This window comes from Helianthus annuus, chromosome 15 (assembly GCF_002127325.2).
Source record: "Helianthus annuus cultivar XRQ/B chromosome 15, HanXRQr2.0-SUNRISE, whole genome shotgun sequence".
Taxonomy (NCBI): domain Eukaryota; kingdom Viridiplantae; phylum Streptophyta; class Magnoliopsida; order Asterales; family Asteraceae; genus Helianthus; species Helianthus annuus.
The window spans coordinates 170,804,113-170,829,191 of NC_035447.2; the positions used below are offsets into that span (position 1 = coordinate 170,804,113).

Genomic DNA, 25,079 nt, shown 5'->3' on the forward strand with positions numbered 1-25,079 from the left:
TTCTCTACTCACAACCACCTTCAAAAAATATTAAAAAATTATTGAGGTGGACAATAGCTCCTCCAATTTACTGATGAGGGATGAACATTAACTTTTTCTAATTTCTCTATTTCCTTTACTTACAACAATTTACAACCATTTTCACAAATATATAGGTTACACTCACATAAATATGAAAAATCCACTATGAATACTCTAAAATTCTACAAACGATAACAAATTACATCTAAAAATTAAACAAAAGTTTATAACATAATATAAGTTATCCAATCAAATGACAACAAATTACATTTGAAGATATTATCTTCCTTGTTTACATGTCCAAAATACCATATAAGAATAAAAGGTGGGGTAATGGTTGAGATATGATTCGTAAGTAGGAAAATGAATTAAAGGCTATACCACCCCTTCCCTAATCCACCATGGTTTGCATAGATTAAACCATGGCAACCATGACTCTCTTTTCCATTTTTCAAGTAATCATTTCCTTTTTTTAGACAAAGATAAATTAAAATAAATAAGGGGATAGTGGTTTTGGATTATGGATTAGAGGCAGATAACATGATACTGACGTGAAGGATTATAGTGGTCATGAAGCCATGATCACACCTTATAACCTTAGTAAAACATTAGCTATCCCATACTCCTTTGTTTAATAATAATATTTTTCATTTCACATTTCACAATTTTCTGTTCTATATATCTTTGGACCCACATCTTCCATTAAACCCACAACTTGAATCATACTATATATAAAACCCTATCATAAGTTGATATAAATAAAACCTTCAACTTTTACACACCGAATGTAAACACAATAATAATTTATTCGCATGGCTTTTCCTGTCCTCACCCCTCTTCTTGCTTACACTGACCTTAAAAAACGGCCGGTGTCCACCGGAACTCCGAAATCCGGTCGATCATCGTCGCCAAGAAAGATTCTCGCTAGTTTATTTGTATACATTCTAGTCCTTTCATCCTTGACTGCCGTAATTTACAACCAACTGCTAAGACCTCAAGGTCGCCTACAGTTCACTGCCATCACAATTTATTCGGGGCCGAAGCAGTTCGAGATCAAACCGGCATCTTCGATAGGAGTGGAGTCGCCGGAGAAGGTCGTCGGAGATGAGTTATATAGCATAGGATGGCAACGATCTGTTTACCACTTTCAACCCGATAAGAATTTCATCAGTGGTATGCATAGGATCACTTTAATCAAATTTAAAGAAATAATTATACAACTGAGAACCGCATAATTACGATTTTAGCACATGTGGTTATATCACTTTTACCTTTTTAGCCCAATTTTTTTAACATCTGAGCCCCCAACGTCTTTTTTTTTTTCTAACCCTTTTGGCCCCTAACGTCTTTTTTTCTAACCATTTTGGCCCCTAACGTCTTTTTTTCTAACCATTTTGGCCCCTAACGTCTTTTTTTCTAACCATTTTGGCCCCTAACATTTAATAGATGAGGTAAGAGTTACGAACCAAAAGGGTTAGAAAAAAAAGACGTTGAGGACTCAGATGTTAAAAAAATTTTTAGGCTAAAAGAGAAAGTGATATAACCATAGGGGCCAAAATTGTAATTTACTCAAGAAATAATTATACAACTGAGAACTGCATAAATATTTGTAGAGTGGAATAAAAGAAAAAAAATTGTAAGTTACATAATCGTTTTATGTATTACAGTTAAAACAAATATATATACTTGTTTATACGGTTCTTAAAATTCTTTTTTATAATTTATTTTAAAATTAAATTATTCACTAATGTATTTTTTTTTTTAATTTTGCATGGTTTTGGCTGATTATTGATGGATGTTTTGCTGATCTTCTCCTCTTCAGATCCTAATGGTAAGGATTCTTCTAAGGAAAAAAAACTTTATTTATTACATGATCATGTAGCAGAGCTTTTATTGAATTATATGTGTGGATTCAACTTTTTTCATTAATACATATGAAAAATTAGTTTATGTGTACTGTTTTTGATCAAAATTAACAAGTTGGTCTATAGGTATACTCGTGAAAATATATAAACAAAATATAATTGATCGATGATGTGTCAAATATTATGTGTAAATATTTACTTCTACAAAAAGAGAAAAAGTTAGTTTTTTATTAATTATATGAACAACATATATGTTTATTTAACCTATAAAAAATATATGACATGATATGACTTCACATAATGTTTTATATATAAAGTAATTTGATATAATATTACTTTCTATTAGATATTAGGGGTTTATATTTAATTTAATTATAAGCGAAATACATATTTTTATATTCTCTTGCTCTAAAATACAATTTCCTTAACGTGCGACGATACTATATGAAATTACGCATGTTATAAAACTCAAAACCCTAATCACGCACAAACAAAAAACCATAATCACCATTGGTTATGATTTTTGTTCATGCATGATTTATGATCTTGTTCATACGTGATTAAGGTTTTGAGTTTTATAACATACGTAATTCATATCGTACCATCGTACCTTAAGGAATACTATACTCTAATATTCTCATATATATATATATATATATATATATATATATTAACGGCAAGTGTTATAACAAAATAAATAATTAAATAAAAAATAATAAAAAAGTGAAGTTTCAAACATATTGTGTGTCAACATGAGTACATCATAGCCAAAGCCAAGTTTCAAATATATTGTGTGTCAACATGAGTACATCATAGCCAAAGCCAAATAAGCACAACAGGTGCACACCATAGACCCAGCCACGTGCCTGGCTCTGCAAGGCACAGAATCACCGCACCGAGCCTATACACACTGGAGGAAAAATATAGTAAGCCTAACTCAAGGATGTTACGGCACCAAACCTTCCCCACCGACCTACTAACAAAACCATAATTAACAAATGTGTAGAAAAGATTTAAATTTTATAAATCTAAAAATAAAGCTTCTAAAAATAAGAAATGTACAAAAGAAACAATAGATTGTAAAACATAACATAATGTGAGATCGCAAAATATAACAAAAGTGGAACAAAATATAATACAATACTAAAAATTATAACACAATGTCGAAGAAAAAAGATACAATGACTCACAAAAAAGATACAATAACACATATATAAAAAAACACAATAATAAGTTAAAACACCATGATTTAAACAAAAATTCTAAAATCTACGTACAAACTAAACATCTAAAACCTAAAATCTCATATCGTAGAGTTTAATTAGACGGTTCCAATGCCGTTTGAATGAGGTCAATTGGAGATATTCTTCTTACGACTTCTTATTTGTAGGAGACTTTGTATTTGATCTGGTCAGATAATGGTAACCATGAAAAAGGGTCATTTTAAAAAAAATAACCGATATACTCAATCGAATTCAATATTCATCTTTTTGCCCAAATGCAACATGTATTACTTGAATTTTTAGAGCGGTGGTCGATGGAAAAAAATGTAATACATGTTATGTATAAAAAAACCAACTATTACTAGGTTTGCTCATGAATATATATTTTATTTATACACGTAAAATAATAATTTATTTATCACTTTTATTTTAAAATTTGTCAGAAATGTCTCCTATATATGAAAATAATCAAAATATAACGAACACATGATAACGTAAAATAATTAAAGATAAATAATACAAAGTATGTTAATATTGAACTGTCGAGAATACGAATATAAGATATAGAGTTAATTGCTCGGATGGTCCCTGTGGTTTCACGTTTTTTCACGTTTAGTCCCCACCTTTTGAAAATAGCAGGTATGCTCCCTATGGTTTGTCATTTTGTTACTCGGATAGTCCCTGAGTAGATGTCAGTTAGTTTGAAAATAGCAGGTATGCTCCCTATGGTTTGTCATTTTGTTACTCGGATAGTCCCCAGAGTAAATGTTTGGGGACCATCCGAGTAACAAAATGACAAACCATAGGGAGCATACATGCTATTTTTAAAAGGTGGGGACTAAACGTGAAAAAACTTGAAACCACAGGGACCATCCGGGTAATTAACTCTAAGATATATGGAAATAAAGTAGATCGTGTAATCAGTTTGAAATGCGTAAAGAAGCTAAAATAATCTTGAAAACAGTCTTTTATCTATTTTAATCTACATGTTGTAAGGCTATAGGGTGTGGGGGTCATGGTTGGGACATGATTTGCCACTTAGGAACAGAGCCGTTCCAACGTTTTTGGAGGCCCTAAGCGAACTACAAAGTCATGGTCTATTGAATTGGTATAAAGGAATTCAGATTGAGATTTGAGACATTGAATAACCATAGCGATGATTTTTCCTAATATTGGCCCTAATTTTGCTCAATCCGCAATCAGTTTCACATTGGTTACTCAAAAGACGCCGCAAGTAACGAGGGTTGATGTGTTGTGTGCATGCACAATGCAGACTCCTAGTGTAAATCCTAAATCTTGGGCCTAGAAACGTTGTTTAAATGGCAAAAAAACAAGTCTAATATATGAAAGAAAATAAAATTGGAGGCCCTTGTTTTTTGGTGGCCCTAGAGCTTAGCCTAGATTGATAAGCCTTACGGGCCGGCCCTGCTTAGGAACATGAATGGAATGCTACACCATCCCCTTGATTGATCCACCATGGTTTGCATGGATTAAACCATGACAACCATGGTCCTCCTTTCCATTTTTCAACAAATCATTTCCTTTTTCATTTACACAAAGATAAATTAAAATAAATAAGTGGCTAGTGGTTTGGGTCATGACCACACCCTTAGGGTAGTGGTTTTGGATGATGGATTAGAGGTGGGTTACATGGCACTAACATGGAGGGTCATGGTGGTCATGAGGGTCATGACCACACCCTATAGCCTAAGGGGAGTGGGGTGGTCACAAGTGATGAAATTTCATCACTCACAAACATCGAATCATGTTCCGTCATGTCAGCAACCACTATTCTATCACTCACAAGCATTCTTTAGTGACGGTGGTCATCACTAGTGATGGGATTCCAACGTACAAGTATTAATACACAACGTACAAGTCATACACATACAATCAACAATATTGTTCAACGCGCGATATTATCAACGCGTTAAAAGTTCCACTCGTTATTTTTGTGGGTGGCGGCGGTGTGCTAATCTCCATCACTTGTGATGGGGGCTACATCACTCGTGAGGGCTCCATCACGGATCACCCCCACTCCCCTAATACACGATGATATATAATTGATCTATACATGAAAATCAAATGAATAAACGAAAATATGCAACTAAAACAGATAGAAGTGTGCTAAATATTCTACTTTAATTAACTCAATTCATTGCTGTAAAACTAAAATTAGTCTGAGATATTTACCAACATACTAAAAATAACTATTTCTTATTACTTTTAAGAAATATATATAGTTTCAAAAATAAGTAACATAGCCATTTTCATTTATTTTTTTATACATGTTAAATAAAACTTTATTTTCTCCTTTCTAAAAGAAATTAATACCTTGGAAGAAATGCAGGTCCGTTATATCACATGGGTTGGTACCATTTATTCTATCAATACAACCCGCATTCAGCAATATGGGGTAATATTACTTGGGGCCATGCAGTCTCTAAAGATCTCATCAACTGGTTCCACCTCCCTCTAGCCATGGTTCCGGACCACTGGTACGACCTCAAAGGCGTCATGACCGGCTCCGCCACCGTCCTCCCAGACGGCCGGATCATGATGTATTACACCGGCAATGCACAAGATCTCTCTCAGCTTCAATGTGTTGCGTACCCCGCTAATTCGTCCGACCCCCTTCTTGTTGAATGGGTCAAGTACGAACATAACCCTATTCTCGCTCCTCCTCTTGGAGTCGGTCTCAAAGACTTCCGAGACCCGTCAACTCTCTGGATCGGGCCAGACGGGAAGTATCGAATGGTTATGGGGTCAAAGCATGACAATAACATAGGGTGTGCCCTAATTTACCACACCACCAATTTCACTCATTTTGAGTTATCCGATGAAGTGCTCCATTCAGTTCCGGGAACGGGTATGTGGGAATGTGTGGATCTTTACCCGATATCCACGAGAGATACATACGGGCTGGAAATGTCGAGTTATGAGTCGGATGCTAAGTATGTGTTGAAGCAAAGTGGGGATGACGATAGGCATGATTGGTATGCAATCGGGACATATGATCCGGTGAAAGATAAATGGTATCCAGATGATCCTGAAATGGACGTGGGTATCGGGTTGAGATACGACTATGGAAAGTTTTATGCATCAAAGACGTTTTACGACCCGAGTAAGAGGAGACGGGTCTTATGGGGCTATGTTGGAGAAACAGATCTTCAACAAAATGACCTAAAAAAAGGATGGGCAAATATGTTGGTAAATAAGAAAAAAGTCAATTACCTTTTTAATAAAAACAAAGAAAAATATTGTTTTACATAACTTTTTTTTAAAAAACAAAGACAAATGATATAGTTTTACATATTTTTGTAAAACAAATTTGTTGTTTTGAGTATTAATGACGTGCTATTAAAACTTTTAAACTTTTAAAATTGATAATTTATATCAGTAGCTTACTTCTTTAATTTATTTACAGAATGTTCCAAGAACCGTGGTGTTGGACCCAAAGACACAATCTAACTTGTTACAATGGCCTGTTGAGGAAATTGAGACTTTGAGATCTAAAAAGTACCATGAATTTAAAGATGTCGAGTTACGGCCCGGATCACTTGTTCCACTTGACATAGGCTCAACCGCAGAGGTAATAATACATAAACTAGTGGGATTTCTCGTTCGTTACGGCGAGTATTCGGTTGATATTGGTTCGGTTCATTACAGTAGCGGTATGATACTAACAATCGGCAAAACAAATGAAAGAGATATGCCCAATAGGATATCGACACGTATTTTATATGGAATTGGAAACCCAAAAAATAGTACCGGTACTGGTACCAACACTCTTATATCCTCCATGGTCCCGATAATATTGATACCAGTACCGATGCTGTTAGGTCGGAATCAGTTCGGTTTGTCACGACACTTTTATAGTACCGGCACTCGTATACCCTACGATACCGAAAATAAGACACTATTTTTTGAATACTTAATTGGGTATTCAACTTTTTTTAAAACTTTACAAATGCAAGAAAAATCAATTTAATGAGTTTAGAACTTAAAAAACTCATCACCCAAGTTCTAATTCATATATATATATATATATATATATATATATATAGGGTGGGGTTCTAGAGTGAACGTTAGTGTATTTGCGAACTGAGTGAACAAATCCTGGCAATTGATCTACACACGTGTATGGCCAGGATCTCATTATCAAATCGTAAAATACACTAGTGTATTTCAACATCAAATCTTGGCCATTGATCTACACACGTGTATGGCCATGATTAGTTCACTCAGTTCACAAGCTACACTAGTGTTCACTCTTGAACCTAATCCCATATATATATAGGGGAGGGTTATCTTGAGAACGCTAACTATTGCGAGAACCGTGAGAACGAGTGAGAAAACCAATCAAAACCGAATCTTTTTAATACAAATCTCGTTCTAATTAAAATACAACATCAAAAAAGTATTCACAACATCATATAATTCATTTCCCCTCTTAAAATCACTCTTACTACTTTTTTTACACATGTGTAAATATAACAAATTTACACATGTGTAAATGACAAACTTACACATGTGTAAATTTTTGTTATTTACGAATTCACATAAATTTAAACGTGTAAATTTAATTTCTAACATTGTATTAGAATAATAATGATAAGTGTAAAAAGAAATTTTGAATTTGAATTGTTTTTGACCAAGTTCTTGTGGTTTTTTTATTCGTTCTCACGGTTCTCGCGATATTTAGCGTTCTCATTTAAACCATCCCCTGTATATATAATATGTTGAAGGCTCATGTAATTTTATCAACAAGTGGTCTTTGAAAATTAATAATTTTGTTACGAGTTAATTTAATTATTTTTAGAAGATCTGATCAATCTGTAAATTATTTTATGTATCCGTCACTAATATACTGACACTCTCCTCTTTGTTAAATGGGTTTTGTCAATTAATATTTGTGATGTGATTAACTTATATTTAACATGACAATGGTTATAGTTGGACATTAGTGCCTCATTTGAGGTAGAGGAAGCTTCAATGAGTGCAACCTTAGAAGCTGATGAGTTCAACTGCACGACGAGCGAGGGTTCCGCCATGAGGGGTGTTTTGGGACCGTTTGGAGTTGTGGTTCTAGCCGATGCAACACTTTCAGAACAAACACCTGTTTATTTCTACATTGCAAAGAACATAGATGGCACCTCTAGAACTTATTTCTGTGCTGATGAATCAAGGTTGGTATTAATTTGTGTGGTATTTTTTTTCTTTTTTATTTCCTTATTAATTCTATTTCTTTATTATATTAATCTAAATAACTATTTTCTGAAATTTGTATGTATGCAGGTCATCAAAGCTTTTAGATGTGGGTAAAGTTGTATATGGAAGCACGGTTCCTATACTCCATGGTGAAAACTACAACATGAGGTTATTGGTATGTCAAATCTCTAAAACTATAGCTTAGTATATTAAACTAAAAACCGTGATACGAAAAAAAAAAAACCAAGAGTTTGAAAATTACAAGGTACCCATATATATCCACATTGTATACCCTAGAAAAATCCACATTGTTTGTGGGTAAAGTAGATTCTGGTCATAAGAAATGTCCGACTTTAAATTCTACCAAAGTGTTTCGTGTGAATGAAATGATAACTCGATGGTTAAGTATGTTTGAATGTGAGCATGAGAATGTGTGACCGATAGTTATCACTTAGGTTACAAAAGTAAATCCGTGAACTCTGGAGTGGACAAACGGATGATATTGGTAGGTGTGGGAGTTGTATGTTACATCCTTATTAATAGTAATGAATGCGCGCAGGTGGACCATTCAATCGTAGAAAGCTTTGCACAAGGAGGAAGAACAGTAATTACATCAAGAGTGTATCCTACAAAAGCAATATATGAAGCAGCAAAAGTGTTTTTATTCAACAATGGCACTAGCATCACTGTTAAGGCATCTCTCAAGATATGGAAGATGGGTGGAGCAAAACTTAACAAATATCCCTTTTAATTTGTTTTGTTCTGATGGGCATTTTGGTAATTTTATAAGCTTGTTTTATATGGGTTATGCTTATAGTAAAAGATTTAAATACAAAGGGTTGTCATCGTCCAAAGTGTAAAAAGAATTTTACATGTTGCGTAATTTTGATTTTTGTTCATACATAATTTTCATTTGTTATTTCTTTCATGTGTAATTTTTTGTTTGTAATTTTGATTTCCTCCATACGTAATTACTTTGTATGTTAAAGGTCCTTTGTACATTAACTTACTCCTATAATTGTAACTATAACTATTCGTACTTTCAGTTACGAAATCTAAGTTAACAGTAATTAAGTTTCAATTTTAACATAGGGATCCTAGTAATACATATTTAGTTATGTTTTTATCCTTAGACTTTCAATATTTATCTTAGTAAAACCTTAATTTAACCTTTTCTTCTATCCATACATTTAATCCACCAGCTAAAAGCGTACAAACAATCACGAATACATGTCAAAACACATTAATCAAACACGAATGTGATCAACATCTTTTGTTGTTTGCTCATTGTTGTTCACTAACGTAGTCTCCTTTACCCATCCTTTCTCGTTCCTGTATACATGGATTTAGACATATTTTCGATACATTTATCTATGCAATTGATTGGTTTTCGTTACAAATTAACGTTGAATTGGCATTTGTTTGGTTATTTGAAGAAATTGTAGGAATTTGTGAAAAAACGAGCCAAGCGGGAGAAAAAAGAAAACTAAACGGAAGAATTGGTGATAAAGGAAAAAACTGAAAATAGAAGACTAAAATATATCAAGGATCAACATCGTATACCATGAAGGAAATTGGTCGAGGTTCGCTAAATATCAAGTACACTTGCAAGATCAAAGACCAAAATAGAAGAAAAGATGTCTCATCAAAAAAGGAAAAGGGTAAAAAGAATTATAAAAAACATAAACATGAAATAAACAAGAGAGAGCAAGCCAGAAAGGTATTCCATTCATCTAACCCATAACCATCTAATACAACATACACACACATATACACATATGAGTTGTAACCGATATAGAATCATAAAGTGGAGAATGATGGTGCATTATGTTTGCACATTATGATGATTTATAACATCCCCCCTCAGACATATTACCACTATTATACACATTAACAACATACTTATGGATGAGGTTAAATAAGTACTTTGTGACTAAGAAAATAAACTGATTCTACTAGATTAGATATGGTAAGTCCTTTGGGAACAAGTTAGGGTTTTGGGGGATTAACATTTGGTTGAAAATTCTGATTTGGGGGGTGTTGGTTACAGGCCCCACTCCACACTCAACACTATGTATTTGTTTGTATGTGTTGTGTGTAAATATGCAAGAGAATGCAAACTGTGGTATCGATTATTATCAAAAGAGGGTTATGTATATCAATAAAACACCTGGCTATATATAGCCTTACAAACACACACGTGAGAAACAATAAAAATAATAAAATATTAAGTCCAACTAAATAGCTGGTAACAACTAACGACTCTTTCTTCCAACGTGCATCACCACAAGAATCGGTCAAATAGTGACTAAATCTTCCACGTACAAACCCAGTAAACTAACCCAGGTAACCCATCTTCTACTCGATATTATAGTAACAGAAGGTTTCTTTCTCAAACTTCATATTCACACATACATAATATATTCTGCGTGAGTTTTAGTGTGTGTGAGTGGGGCCTGTAACCAACATTTGGTATCAGAGCCTAGGGCTCGTGAAGACGGAGAAGGCCGGTTTGAGAGTCGGTTTCGTGAAAAGGGTCTAGCCCGTCGCTGCGGGGCAAACGCAGCAAGAAAACGGGTTGTTCGGGACAGCAGGGGGCTGTTCGGGACTATTATGCAGCGTTAGACGGAAGCGTTATGGTGTTTTCGGTAGGCCGTTGTTGTGGTAGACGTACCGGTTAAGACGACGGGGGTGACCGGTGATAAACACTTGCGTCCGTGGCTGTTAGTGGTGATGAAAGGAGGAAGAACGGGGCTGTTCGGTTGTTAGTTGCGGGTTTGCGCAGCAGGTATACAACCGGTGATAACAGTAAATGGTGTGAACAAACCGATTAAGGGGGTGAATGTTGGGTTAATCGGTTTCGTTACGGATCGCGGGTCAGCACGTTATCGGGTCATGGTTCACTAGTTAACGGGTCAAAAGTTGTGTGATGGAATCTTATTAGAATAATGGGATTATACCATGGTTTAGAGGCTGCAAATGAAAGAAAACGTGGTGTATTGACCGAGTGGTGTGTTGACCGAGTTTCATGCAAAAGGAAGTGAACGTGCAGATTGTTATTAGTTTGGTTATAAATAGGGCTGGGTCTATTCGCACACGCTGGTTGTCTTTTTGCACATCCAAAGCGCCTCGCTATGGCCAAAGCGGGGCGCTTTGGCTTGGTCAACAGACAAGGACTCAGTCCTTGTCTGTTGACCAAGCCAAAGCGCCCCGCTTTGGCCATAGCGAGGCGCTTTGGATGTGCAAAAAAGACAACAGCCTTGGTTAGGGATTATTTGGGTTGATGTGGGTTAGTTTGGTAGGGATTTTTGGTTGAATTAGTATGGTAGAGATTTTTAGAGTAAAAAATTTTTATGTGAGATTTGCCGTTGTGAATGGGAATTTGTTTTTGAATGATTGAATGTTGCCTTTTTTGAATTAAAACGTTGTTATTTTATTAAATTAACGTTGTTTTATAATTACGTCGTTACGTCATTATTTTTATAGAAGGTGTATAACATAAGTTCAACGAGCGTTAAATAAAACGAACACGTTAAATAAAATATACAGAAAGCCATAAGAATTAAACGTAAACAATCCAGAACCAACGTGATGTAAATAGAAGATTAACTGCAATATATATATATATATATATATATCAGTTTGTACATACAATACACAACAAAAAGGTACAACTGAGTACATAATACATAACAAAACACTAAACAAACAAACTAATGTACTAATCCTCGTGCGGTGGGGACGGTGGGAGGGGACGTGGAGGCAACGCAGCGAGCTCTCGTAGCTCAACGAGCGTCTGGACCATCCAGTAAATGAGTGCGCCCTGACGTCTGAGGCGCCGGTCGAAGTCCCGAGCCACCTCACACGCTACCGGAGGTAGGTCAGCGTAAACGTGCTGCGGGTACTGTGGCGGCTCAGGAGCTGGCTGAACTGGTGGTACGTGGACCTCCTCGACCCGGTCCTCCTGCGCCGGATCATCCTGAGCCTGAGCCTGAGCCTGACCCTCAGGCTGATCCTCAGGCTCATCGATGCCCAGAGCCTGTCGCTGAGCCCGCCGAGCGTCCCGCTGAACATCAGGAGGGGCTAACACCCTAGGCTTCACCTCAATAACAACCGGGATGACCTCCGGCAACACCTCTGGCTGCCAAATCAGCCCGTCAGCACCCCTGAACCGCAGACCGACATCAAAGGTACGGGTGATCTGCATAGCGGCTACTGACGCGCGGCCCAACCTGGATGACGGGACCGGATCGGACAGCAGCGGATCAAGCTCGGGCACGATTCCTAGCGATCGTGCAATGGCGGTGATAAACGAGCCAGTGTGAAGAAACCCGCGGAGCTGCCGGTGGTATGCAGTAGCAAAGTACTCTGCCAGGCTGGCTGCTAGATCGCAGGGCTGGCGGCGTAGTAGGCAGTAAAGAAAGAAAAGGTCACTAAGGTTGACCTTCTCCTTGCTGGAACCCCGCGGCACGATAGTCGACGCAATCACCTGGTGCAGGTATCGGTACAAGGGATCTATAATGGTGGTGGCCTTTTGCCAGGATTTCCCAAAGGGAACCCTGGAAATGGCCCTCCAGAAACTAATAAGCGTCTGCCTCTCCATCATCGTAACAGCCTGCGTATATAAATCAGTATCAAGCTCAGGCTCAGTGTACAAACCTGTGTGGACAGCAAACTCCCGCACACTCATCTCAAACTGCTGACCGGCCAGACGGAATGTAACCTCGTGTACCGGAAATAAAGGGTCCTCCACGTAATCCGCCGGATGTGGCGCGTTTGTAAACGTAGAGCAAAACTCGACCGTAAGCTCAGGGTACGAGTCCTCCATCGCTAACTCAAATAGGCGCGACCAAGGAGTATCTAGCCCAACTATCTCACGCGCCCGCTCGATCTCCCCCACGGTAGATAGCAGCTCCCAGTCTATGCCTACGTGCTCCCCAATCGGTATAGTGCGCAACCTAGCGCATCTCCCCCTCGCCCGTGACCCCACTGGAAACTGAAGATACGGACATGCCGGCTCCTCCTCGTCCCCCACCAATCCCTCATCCATATGCTCAATCTCCTCATCGGATAAATCCATCCCTGCACGTTGATCAATTAAACAAATATTAATAAACTAATAATAATTAAACAAATAATTATTAAACAAATAATAATTAACTAATAATAATTAAACAAATAATAATTAAACAAATAATAATTAAACAAATAATTATTAAACAAATAATAATTAACTAATAATAATTAAACAAATAATAATAATTAAACAAATATTAATAAACTAATAATAAATAAACAAATAATAATAAATAAACAAATAATAATAATTAAACAAATAATAATAATTAAACAAATAATTATTAAACAAATAATAATTAACTAATAATAATTAAACAAATAATAATAATTAAACAAATATTAATAAACTAATAATAAATAAACAAATAATAATAAATAAACAAATAATAATAATTAAACAAATAATATCAATTAAACAAATAATAATTAAACAAATAATTATTAAACAAATAATAATTAACTAATAATAATTAAACAAATAATAATAATTAAACAAATATTAATAAACTAATAATAAATAAACAAATAATAATAAATAAACAAATAATAATAATTAAACAAATAATAATAATTAAACAAATAATAATTAAACAAATAATTATTAAACAAATAATAATTAACTAATAATAATTAAACAAATAATAATTAACTAATAATAATTAAACAAATAATTATTAAACAAATAATAATTAACTAATAATAATTAAACAAATAATAATAATTAAACAAATATTAATAAACTAATAATAAATAAACAAATAATAATAAATAAACAAATAATAATAATTAAACAAATTAAAAAAAAAATAAACATGAACCAAAGCGCCCCGCTATGGCCTCGGCGCGGCGCTTTGGTTCTTCATTCTGAAGAACAGAACCCAAACAGCAGCGGATCAAGCTCAAAATCAACAACAATCAACCAATATTTTTGAATGCAAAGATAAAGGAAAGATTAAGGGGTTTAGATCGAACCTTTATGCGGTTGAAAGCTCAAAAAATCTTCGAAAATGGCTCGAGTGTGTGTGAATCGCACCTTGTGTGTGTGTTTGGTTGTTTGGGTGAAGTGGGGGGGGGGAGATGCCCCGCTTCAGTGTATAACGAGGGTCCAAAGCGCCCCGCTATGGCCATAGCGCGGCGCTTTGGTTCCAAAACGCCGCGTTATGAGCATAGCGGGGCGTTTTGGGCTTTTTTTAAATTTTTTAAAATTGTATTTAATTAACAAACGGGTCAATAAATAGTCTAAATTTGCCGTTTTTTCCATTATACATAATTTTTTAATATATATGGACTATACGGCAAGTTCCGGATCAAATCGGTTACGTGTGATGTCTTATTCCGTTATCTCGTATCATTTAGGTTTGAAATCACAAGTACTCCTGTGAGAAGTGTTATGTGTATCAGCCGCCTACCGTACATGAACATGACGTATTTTTTCATTAATTTTAGTATTATGATGTATATTGTCATTTCGGGTCATACAAGTGCGTATTTTGTTCCGATTGGGTCGTGTCGGTGACATTCGGTTTTTAACGTGATGTAACGCGTATATTGAACAAACACAAACGTGGTTATTATTAAACACATTTAAGATACACAAACACAAACGTGATTATTATTAAACACATTTAAGATACATCGTGAATATATGGGGTTGCATTAAGGTCGGGGGCACGATACGTAAGCATTTCGTACGTGTTGATCTGATCCCTGTATAATGTATGCCAGGCTGCTGCGCGCTCTGTTCTATTCGCTGTCCAGAGTAGGTTTGGGGGAGGCATTGGATAACAACCTCCAAGCTCTACATGTATGAAATGCCCCTTGTCGACGAACACAACCGCAACTACCAGGTGAGGTTCCTCAGCTTCGTTTGGGCCGCCCAGCATAGGGAAAATTGTATCGCTCCCACGAATGTCGAAGGTGTGAACAATCACACCGTATCGTTGGGCAATAAGAAACCCCGTCTCAGGCATCGACATGTAATTTTCGATACCTGCTCGTCCCACCCCCTTGAAATCGATCCGTTTAACCAGCTCATCATAATGTCCTACATTTTCCGGATCGAAAACCTGCCTCCAAAGCGATTCGTTCATACGTAACTCCTTTAGAAGCTGTTCCCGGATCTTCAAATATGAATTTTGTTTCACTCCTAACCCAACAGCCACCGCTCTAAATCCACAATGACCATCTGGTTTCACGTCCTTTATTTTAACGATGTATGGATGGATCACTTTGGGAATCTGAGATGCGTAGTTGCGGATCGCTATATCCGTCTTAGGACCGAGCTTGATATTCGGGAAATCAGGGTGTAGGTTGAGCGGTTTGGTATTCTTTTCTCTTCTAGAATCTTCGGCTGATATGTACGAGCTGTGACGGGGAAGATCGTCTGAGGCATCGACCCAAGTTTCTTCTGACGGAATGTAAGAGCTTTGTCTAGCAGCTTCAACCTTTCTTTCTTCCTGCGTTTTCAATGTTGGTCGACCACGAGTTTTCTTCAGAACAGCAGGAGGTTTTTTGTTACTGTTCCCTGGATTGAGGATTTGCTGAAACTTTTCAAAGAAGCTCCTTTTCACTTGAGGGGGTGTTGGATCGATCTGTTTTTTCAATTTTTCAAATTCCGCGTCTACATTAATATCCTCTATTTTATTCCTTGCAGGCTTGAAGTCAAGCTTCTTCCAAAACACGTCTATGTGTGTGATCCGGATTTGCTGACCTGTGGATGAAAACAAATTAGGTGGCAAAATCATAACAAGAAAGTTCAAAAATAATAATTACCTTTATTTTCCAACTTTTCCAAACGACAGGCACATGGCAAACCACAGCTGGTAAAAAGTTGGCAACCACAGCTTGCACCGTAGGCTCTCAACCCGTCTTCCTTACGCTTTAGTTCCATACTCAAAAGCTCAATCGCATATATTGAAACCTTTCTGAGAATATATGCAAGCATGGGCTGATTCTTGTGGTGCGTCATCACTTTTCGGAGGCTTGTTTCAAAGGTATTTCTAATCTCGGTGTATTGTTTAGCAACAACATGATCAACATACAGTACAAGTTTATCCAGTGTGTTGCGATGACTTGGAAAGTGACTTTTTAATGTTGCATGCATGCTCTCAACCCTGTTGGTCGTAGTCTGGTGAAAGTTGATAGTTCGGTTAATCCAGCAAGATACAAACTTTTCACGGTACGGATCCAACCAGGATTTCTTCATATAATCATAAACCTCTAAAATTAAAAAAACGTAAATAGTCAGTTTTTGTTATTATATAAAATTTGAACATAATTATGTAAGAAATACTCACGTTCACGGTCAGCTTCTTTCAGCTGTGCTTCAAAGTTTTCCAAGTTATACATGTATATTTCCTCGGTCGTAGACTCGCACAATGTCCAAAATGTACGTACGAATTCTTTCCACTCCTTGTCAGAGAATTTCTTCTTGCTGTTCTTATTAATATTTTGTTGAATATGGAACCGACAAAGATACTTATGCGCTTTTGGAAAAACTTGTTCACACGCGTTCATTAGCGCAAAATCCCTGTCTGTTAAAATCACGCGCGGTTCCATACATCCTGCCAGCATAGACTTGATCCTCTGCAACACCCATAGGTAGTTCTCTGACTTCTCGGCGGAAATTACAGCACATGCAGCCGTAAACGATTTGTTTGTCGACGTCATGCCTACGACCTGAACAAATGGCAGGTTGTACATGTTCGTTTTGTATGTGGCGTCAATCATTAGCACATGCGGGAAGGCACACCACATAGTGAATGATTTTTCGTGAACAAAGAAGACGTCTTCAACTTCGTTCGATATCTCATTCGTGCGCATGTAATAAGTGTAATTTTTTTCGATAAGAATGTTTTCAAGTTTTTGCATCGGAGACTTACCGACATTTTTTTCGGCGTTGATCTTCTGAACAGCGTTGTGTATATCTTTCGGAATAAGCTTTCTAGCCGGATTGTTTTTTGTCAGCGTTCGCCAAATACTTTGGTTGCGAATATCTTGCTCTGCCAACTCCTTAACCAGTTTTTTGTCCTTCGAAGAAAGCCTTCTCGCATACGCGTGACCCTCGAAGTTTTCAATAGGAGTGTGGTTATGCTTCGCCTTCGTCACCTCGATCCTCCAAACACTTCCGGATGATTCCGAAAACCCGATCATCTCGAACGGGCAACCTATTTTCTTGCTACCCGTTTTCCTCTGTGTAGCTACACTCTTATGCTCCCCACCAAAAGTACATTGAAACCAAATCTTGTAATTCTCTCCTCTTTTATTCGACCTCTTTGTCACAATGAGGTAACCATTGTCTTTTGCCGTGTCTTGTACCCAACGCACCAACTCTTTACGTGACGAAAAGGTCTGCGTTGTATCAAACGAAAATGTAACCGGGTAACAACCTTCCTCGTCAACAGACACATCCTCCGGCTCACCATCGTCACCGAGGTTCGAATAGACTTGATGTTCAAAGCTCTGTTTACAACCGTAACTCTGGTTTGGATAACACTCCTGCTGTACAAAGCTTTGCTCGCCACCGTAACCGAAATTCGAATAACCTTGTTGACAACCGTAACTGTCGTTTGGATAACACTCCTGCTGTACAAAGCTATACTCGCCACCGTAACCGAAATTCGAATAACCTTGTTGTGCGTATGGGTCCTCCACAGGGGTATTCAAATCCAGCTGCACCGTGTTATCACGATAACGAATGCCAGATACAACCTCTGTCTCCCTCAAGTTGGACGACACCGGTTTCTCAAACGAGTCAGAAATAGCGGTCCCCTCGTAAGAATCAGGAACAACTGACTCGTCAGAATATTCACCGAAAAGATAGTTACTGAACCACGACATCGTTTTTTCAAAAAATTTAACTAATAGAGCAAAGAAGATCGACAGAAAACAATTCGAGTGATGAATCTGTTGTCTGGCCAGTGATTTAAAGCCAAAATTTGGGATCGAAGCGCCGCGCTATGGCCAAAGCGCGGCGCTTAGGGTTCACGGGGCGACTGAAACCTCGTCACCTTTATGTCTGTCAGTCTGTCACTCAGTCAGTCATTCGAAACCTCGTATCGCCTTTTGTCGCCCTAAGCGCCGCGTTATGGCCAAAGCGGAGCGCTTAGGGGTGTGAAAATTATTTTGGCTGTGTGTGATTAGCATGATCCCATAAATAGTTGTTTATTATTTTTTTTTTTTTGTTATGTACCACTTCTTTTCGATATTATAGTAACAGAAGGTTTCTTTCTCAAACTTCATATTCACACATACATAATATATTCTGCGTGAGTTTTAGTGTGTGTGAGTGGGGCCTGTAACCAACAGGGGGGAGGGGGGGGGGGTGTGTAAGTTAGGCAAGTATGAGCATCACAACACGCAGTGGATACATAACCATTCACGGGAGTTTTTGTCTTTTTCCCTTATCCTAAATTTTGCATTTTATCTTCATTTTGCATGCACTTAGGAATAAGGTTGTCCCAAGTACTCTATCTTGCTCTCGCCTTATCAACCAACACCCTGATTTCAGATTCATGCTTTATGGTACTATCTTAATTATGGAGGTTCAGGTTTGTCGGGCGCACATTTGGTTCCTCTTTCGCCTAGCTAAATGTTGGACAACACGTCTACTAATAACCAAAACCTCCACCATGGATATTATGTTTTTCTTCTTTTTCTTTTTTCTGGAGAGTTGAAAATTATCAAATAAAATGGGATGGACTGATGGTTGTCTGTTAGTATTGGTATTGGATGTCAATTTTCTGAAGATCAACTTGTCTAATTTGGTGCATTTCAGGCAAGCATGTGTATCGACAACATGCAGTGGGTACATATCCATTCACGGGAGTTTTCAATCTTCCTTTTCTCTTATCATACACTAGGTTATAATCCCGTGTGTTACACGGGTTGAATAAACGAATTTTATATATCAAATAATAAAACATTACCTTTTAAAAGTCTCCTTTATTGCACGGGTTGAAGAAATGTAATTTTATATATTAAATAATAAAATAAGTTATATGTATAAGAACCATATGTATTGTACGGGTTGAATAAATGTAATATTATATACTAAATAATAAAAAAAAATATATATCTTTAAAACTATTGTATTACACGAGTTGAATAAATGTAACATTGTTTACCAAATAATAAAAAAAGTTATATTTTTAAAAACCCCCATGTATTACATGGGTTGAATAAATATGATTTTATATACCAAATAATAAAAAAATATATTTAAAAAAACTAACGGCTTTTTTTATATTTAAAGTAGGATAAGGTTGAATATTAATCTGAACTAACGGATTTTTTTATATTTAAAGTAAGATAAGAATGAATATTAATTTTTATTTAGTTAGTTAATATAAGATTGAAAAATCATATGATTGAATAGGTGAGATGTTGTATTATGATAAATCGGTTAACCCTACTGAATGATAAAGATAATAGTGATTGTTGAACAAATTAATTAATCGAATTTAACAGAAACATTTGTGATGTTAGGCGGATTTTTTTTAATTATTTGAAAGTTAATATTAACTTTGGAATTCGTATGAATTCTTATTAAATTTGATTAAATATTATTGATAATAAAAATTTGTATTAGATTAGATTTTAGATTTGATTAAATTACTAATAATAAGAATTTATATTAATTTAGATTAAATATTATTATTTTTAGTATTATTAATAATTTTATTCAATTAAATGAGAGAATCACAAGTGTCCCAAAATAGGTTTCTTTTATTATATAGTATAGATTTAGATCAATGAAAATAAAATTTGATTTGTAGATTAAAGTTACCGGAATATAAAATATTACTTTCTCATCTGGTAATTTTAAAATGTAAATATATATCCTTTATATCCATTGGGAATAACCCAATGGTGTTGGTGAGTTAGATAAGGTATAGAATAGGTGGAGGTCATGAGTTCAATCCCCATGACATGCAAGTTTAGCCATTCAAAAAAATAATAATAAAAAATAAAAAATATATATATATATCCTTTATGAAACCCATGTACCAAAGTATGATTTTGACAGAACGTTTTACGCCTTTTCCCCCTCCAAAGACTTTGGTGCATTGTTACATATAATAACCATTTTTTTGTCCATTGGATCTTTAAAGTTATTAACATGTAAAAGATTATATTTATAAATACGAAGATATCATAATAGAAAAATCATAATAATTTTCAGGTTTAGATTTGATTAATTATTATTAATAATAAGAATTTGTATAAATTTAGATTAATATTATTATTTTTAGTATTATTAATAATTTTAATCAATTAAATGAGAGAATGACAAGTGTCCCTAAATGGTTTCTTTTATTATATAGTATAGATTTTACATTTTATCTTTATTTTGCATGCACTTGGACCTAACTTTTCATTTCTTAGCCCATACAAAAAAAAAAAAAAAAAAAAAAAAAAAAAAAACCATCAAAAGCCCAAAAATATTTCCCCTTTTAACTCAATTTTTGTAGCAAAAATAGTTTTCAAAAACTAAATAAACGATTTTCGTGACTTTCTATTTTTTAAAGACCCACTCCTCAAAGTGCGGGATGGTAAAAAAAATCGTGCATCTTGCATAGTTCGTCGATCTTCACTACAAAAAATATTTTTGAAACCAATTTTTTCTACACCTGTAGTATTCGGATCATCAGGAAGTGGGTTGGCCGGAGCTTCAGTTCCGATGAGTCTTGAATTTCTTCACGGGTGTGTCGTCGGGTAGAATTGGGAGTATCAAAAGTAAGTAAAACCTTTTTTAAAAACTAAAGGTTTGAATTTCTAAAAATGCAAATTTAGTTCCTAGCAGTTTACTTTAATTACAATAAAAATAACACTTTTAGATTGATTAAAACTTTATATTTTTATAAACACATTTATTAATTCTTCATTGTTTATAAACTTTTTTAACAAACTTCCAAATCTTTAATTCTTTTAAATAATTCAAGAATTATATTTTTATAAAGTCTGAAAATGCAAAATAATACTAAATATTATTAATTTTTATCATGAATAAAAATGTATTTCTTAAATATGAAATTTAACTAAATAATTTCTTATTTAATTAAATATTTCTTTGATATAACATTCCATTTTTTCAGTGTAATTTATTGATTGAGATGGGTGTTCAAATATAATGGAAATAAATGGTATAGCAAATCATAGTTAAAATATATTGGATGCTACATTAACAGGCGTCAATACAAACGTGACTACTATCTTGCTGATAGGATTTACCGTCTTGGTCTATCTTTCCATATCCCATTGACCAAAAAAAACTACTTGAAGAAAGTGCAAGGCAAGAAAATATGCCGAACAAGGGTTTGATCTGTTAAAAGGTAGATGGAGTTTACTTTATCGATCGCAACGGGTAATGAAACGTGTGAAAATACGGAATTTGATGTACACATGTCTCATATTGTACAATAACAAAATAGTAATAAAATAATATGAAAGATAAAGTTTTTAAAGAAGGATACCATGCTCCTTTAATAAGTTGTTAATTTCTCTTGTTACATTTGCGATTACATATTGTTAGTAGCGGAATAATAAAGCAAATACTTAATATACAATTTTAAGTAAAACTTTAAAGTAAACATTAACTAGCCTATGTTTGATATATTTTATCATTATGTATATATCACTTTAAAGCCCACATCTTCCTCTACAAACTAAAATACATTACTAACTATTTTATGGTTATGAAATGTCATATAAGTAATATAGAAGTTTGGGTTTGGGAAGAAATAAAGAAGAGGCTTTACGAGATAGAGGAGCATAAATATAATGATCTAAAACAAAAGGCGAGAAACAAATGGGCAAAGTTTGGAGACGATAACTCGAGCTACTTCCATGGTTTTATTAACAAAAGGAGAGCAACGAATTCAATTCCGGGTTTGCTAATTGATAATGTTTGGGTTACAAAGCCAAATTTGATAAAAAAGAGGTGTATGGTTTTTTTAAAAAGAAGTTTGCTGAAGACATGGCTCAAAGGCCGATTCTGAGATGCCATAATTTAAAGACTTTATCCGAGTTTAATGCTAAATTTCTGACAGAAAGGTTTTCAGAGGAGGAGATAAAAAATGCGGTTTTCTCGTGCGGTGACGATAAGGCTCCGGGACCCGACGGTTTTAATTTCAAATTTATTAAGCGGTATTGGGAACTATTTGCGCAAGATTTTGTGAGTACGGTAGAGTATTTTTCCGCATCCGGTAATATAAAGAGAGGTGTCGGGTCTTCTTTCATTACTTTGATACCTAAAGTGGCGGATCCTTCGGGGTTGGGTGACTACCGACCTATTAATTTAATCGGGGTGATAAGTAAAGTCATATCGAAGCTTTTGGCTAACAGGTTGAGGTTGGTGATTAGTATTTTGATTTCTGATTCCCAGTCGGCATTTATCAGTGGAAGGTATATTTTAGATGGCCCGTTAATCATTAATGAAATTCTTTCTTGGGCTTGGGTGTCGGGGAAAAACATGTTCCTTTTCAAAATTGATTTTGAAAAGGCATATGATAATGTTAATTGGGATTTTTTGATTAGTATTATGAGGCAAATGGGCTTCCCGGATATATGGTGCAAGTGGATATGGGGTATTCTAGCTTCGGCTCGATCTTCAGGTCTAGTTAATGGCTCCCCCACATTTGAGTTTGAATGTACGAAAGGCGTTAGACAAGGTGATCCTCTATCTCCGTTTTTATTCGTCATTGTGATGGAAGCACTTTCTAGTTTATTTCGTAAAGCCTCGGATTTAGGAGTGTTTAATGGTATTCAGCTTCCTAATGGGGGTCTTTTAGTGTCTCACCTCCTATATGCGGATGATGTTATGGTGATGGGAGGGTGGAATGATGATAATTTTTCAAGTGTCATGCAGATTCTGCGGATATTCCATTTATGTTCCGGGCTCAAAATTAACATACATAAATCGTCTTTGTACGGCTATGGTGTTAATATTGATATGCTTAAGGAACAGGCGCACCATTTGAAGTGTAGATATGGAGTTATGCCATTTTCATATTTGGGAGTAAAGGTGGGGGCAAATATGAATCGTATTATAAATTGGGAGCCAGTGAAAGATGTTTTTCGTGCAAGATTATCTAAATGGAAGTCACAGGTTTTATCCCTTGGGGGGAGAGTAACATTGATTAAGTCGGTCCTGGAGAGTTTGCCAACGTACTACTTTTCTATTTATAAGGCGCCGATGAAGATTATCAACGAGTTGGAAGCGATGATAAGAAAATTTTTATGGGGAGGAAATCAAGAAGGTAGAAAACTTCATTGGGTTGCTTGGGATAAGGTCACGAAAGCCAAGAAGAATGGAGGTTTGGGTTTGAAGAAATTGGATTATTGTAATAGTGCGTTGTTACTAAAGTGGGTTTGGCGGTATAGGGTGGAGCCTTTTGCTTTATGGAGACGAATAGTTGATTCATTACATTGCACTAAAAGGAAATGGGGAATAATGCCGATTAATGGGCGTATATCCGGTACGTGGAAGAAGATTGTTAAACATGGGTACAACACTAAAGTCGAAAGTCGAACCTTACATGATTGCTTGAAGGGCAAATTGGGGAATGGGACGAGTATACGATTTTGGATCGATGTTTGGTGTGGAGATGAAGCGTTCAAAGACAAGTTTCCTAACCTTTTTAAGATTGAAAAGAACAAGTTGGTGACGGTTGCGGATCGGCTAGCCTCTTTGAAAGATGGTTCGTGTGGGTGGAATCAAAGGGAAGAGAATTTTACTGAATCTATGAAGAAAGATCTGACTGTTTGTTTGAGAATGGTGGAGGATTTTCATTGCACGGATCGCTTAGATGAGTGGACGTGGACGATAGGTAATTCTGGTCTGTTTTCTGTGAAAGCTACTAAAAATTGGTTGCAAAAGGAAGCTGAAGATAATACGGGCTTTGCTTTGGAATGGTGCAAGTGGATTCCGGCTAAGGTCAATATTTTCGTGTGGCGTGCGGAGTTGGATAGAATCGCTACAACTTCGGCTTTGGAAAGAAGAAACATTATGGTCCCTAATAAAAACTGTGTTTTTTGTGATGATTTCATAGAGACGACGGAGCAATTATTTTCGGGATGCATATTCTCGTCAGGGGTTTGGTTGGCGATAGCTTCTTGGTGCGGCGTCCCTAATCTTTTCGCCTTCTCTATTCGGGATGTTGTTACCATGCATAATTTCGTGGGCTTCAAAGGTATTAAGAAGGTGGCGTTCCATGGGGTCATGTATGTTGCCGTTTGGAGCATTTGGCGGGCTAGGAATCAATGTATCTTCTCGGATAAAAAGCTAAAGGTCATGGAGGTTATCGCGGAGATTAAAAGTTTAAGTTTTCTTTGGTTTAGGTCTAGATACAATAAGGGTTCTATAGATTGGAACTCATGGTGTAAATTTGACGTGATGTAAGTTGCCCGTGCCTATGTCTCCTACTTGGAGACATGGGGCGGTTTGGTGGTTTTTATAAAGTTTACCTTTCAAAAAAAAAAAAGTAATATATATCTTTGGTTTCATGATGTTAGTAAAACAGCTAAACATTAATTACCTTATGTTTAGTATTTTTCACATTTATGATTATATTTATGTTAGACCCATATATTCCATTAAAGCTATGACTCCAACGCTCCTATAAAACCCCATGAACTCATCCCTTCAGGGTCACACCATACGTAAACACCATTACCCTCT

The 25,079-nt window shown here is 35.8% G+C and overlaps 1 protein-coding gene across 1 annotated transcript; it reads left to right on the plus strand.

The window, feature by feature from the left end:
* Window positions 1–798: 798 nt before the first annotated feature.
* On the plus strand, window positions 799–9,226 carry LOC110912780 (beta-fructofuranosidase, soluble isoenzyme I). Its single transcript, XM_022157587.2, has 7 exons — window positions 799–1,194; window positions 1,844–1,852; window positions 5,460–6,319; window positions 6,537–6,701; window positions 8,066–8,298; window positions 8,408–8,495; window positions 8,880–9,226. The coding sequence occupies exons 1-7, from the start codon at window positions 834–836 to the stop codon at window positions 9,069–9,071; spliced, it is 1,908 nt and encodes a 635-aa protein (XP_022013279.1). The 5' UTR covers window positions 799–833; the 3' UTR covers window positions 9,072–9,226.
* The last annotated feature ends 15,853 nt before the right edge of the window (window positions 9,227–25,079 follow it).

What these genes read in the sequence shown, in the direction of transcription:
- LOC110912780 (XM_022157587.2), top strand. Translation starts at nt 834, where the DNA reads ATGGCTTTTCCTGTCCTCACCCCTCTTCTTGCTTACACTGACCTTAAA. An exon ending in AAGGATGGGCAAATATGTTG is followed by an intron (nt 6,320 to 6,536) that starts GTAAATAAGAAA and finishes ATTTATTTACAG; the next exon opens with AATGTTCCAAGAACCGTGGT. An exon ending in ACTACAACATGAGGTTATTG is followed by an intron (nt 8,496 to 8,879) that starts GTATGTCAAATC and finishes GAATGCGCGCAG; the next exon opens with GTGGACCATTCAATCGTAGA.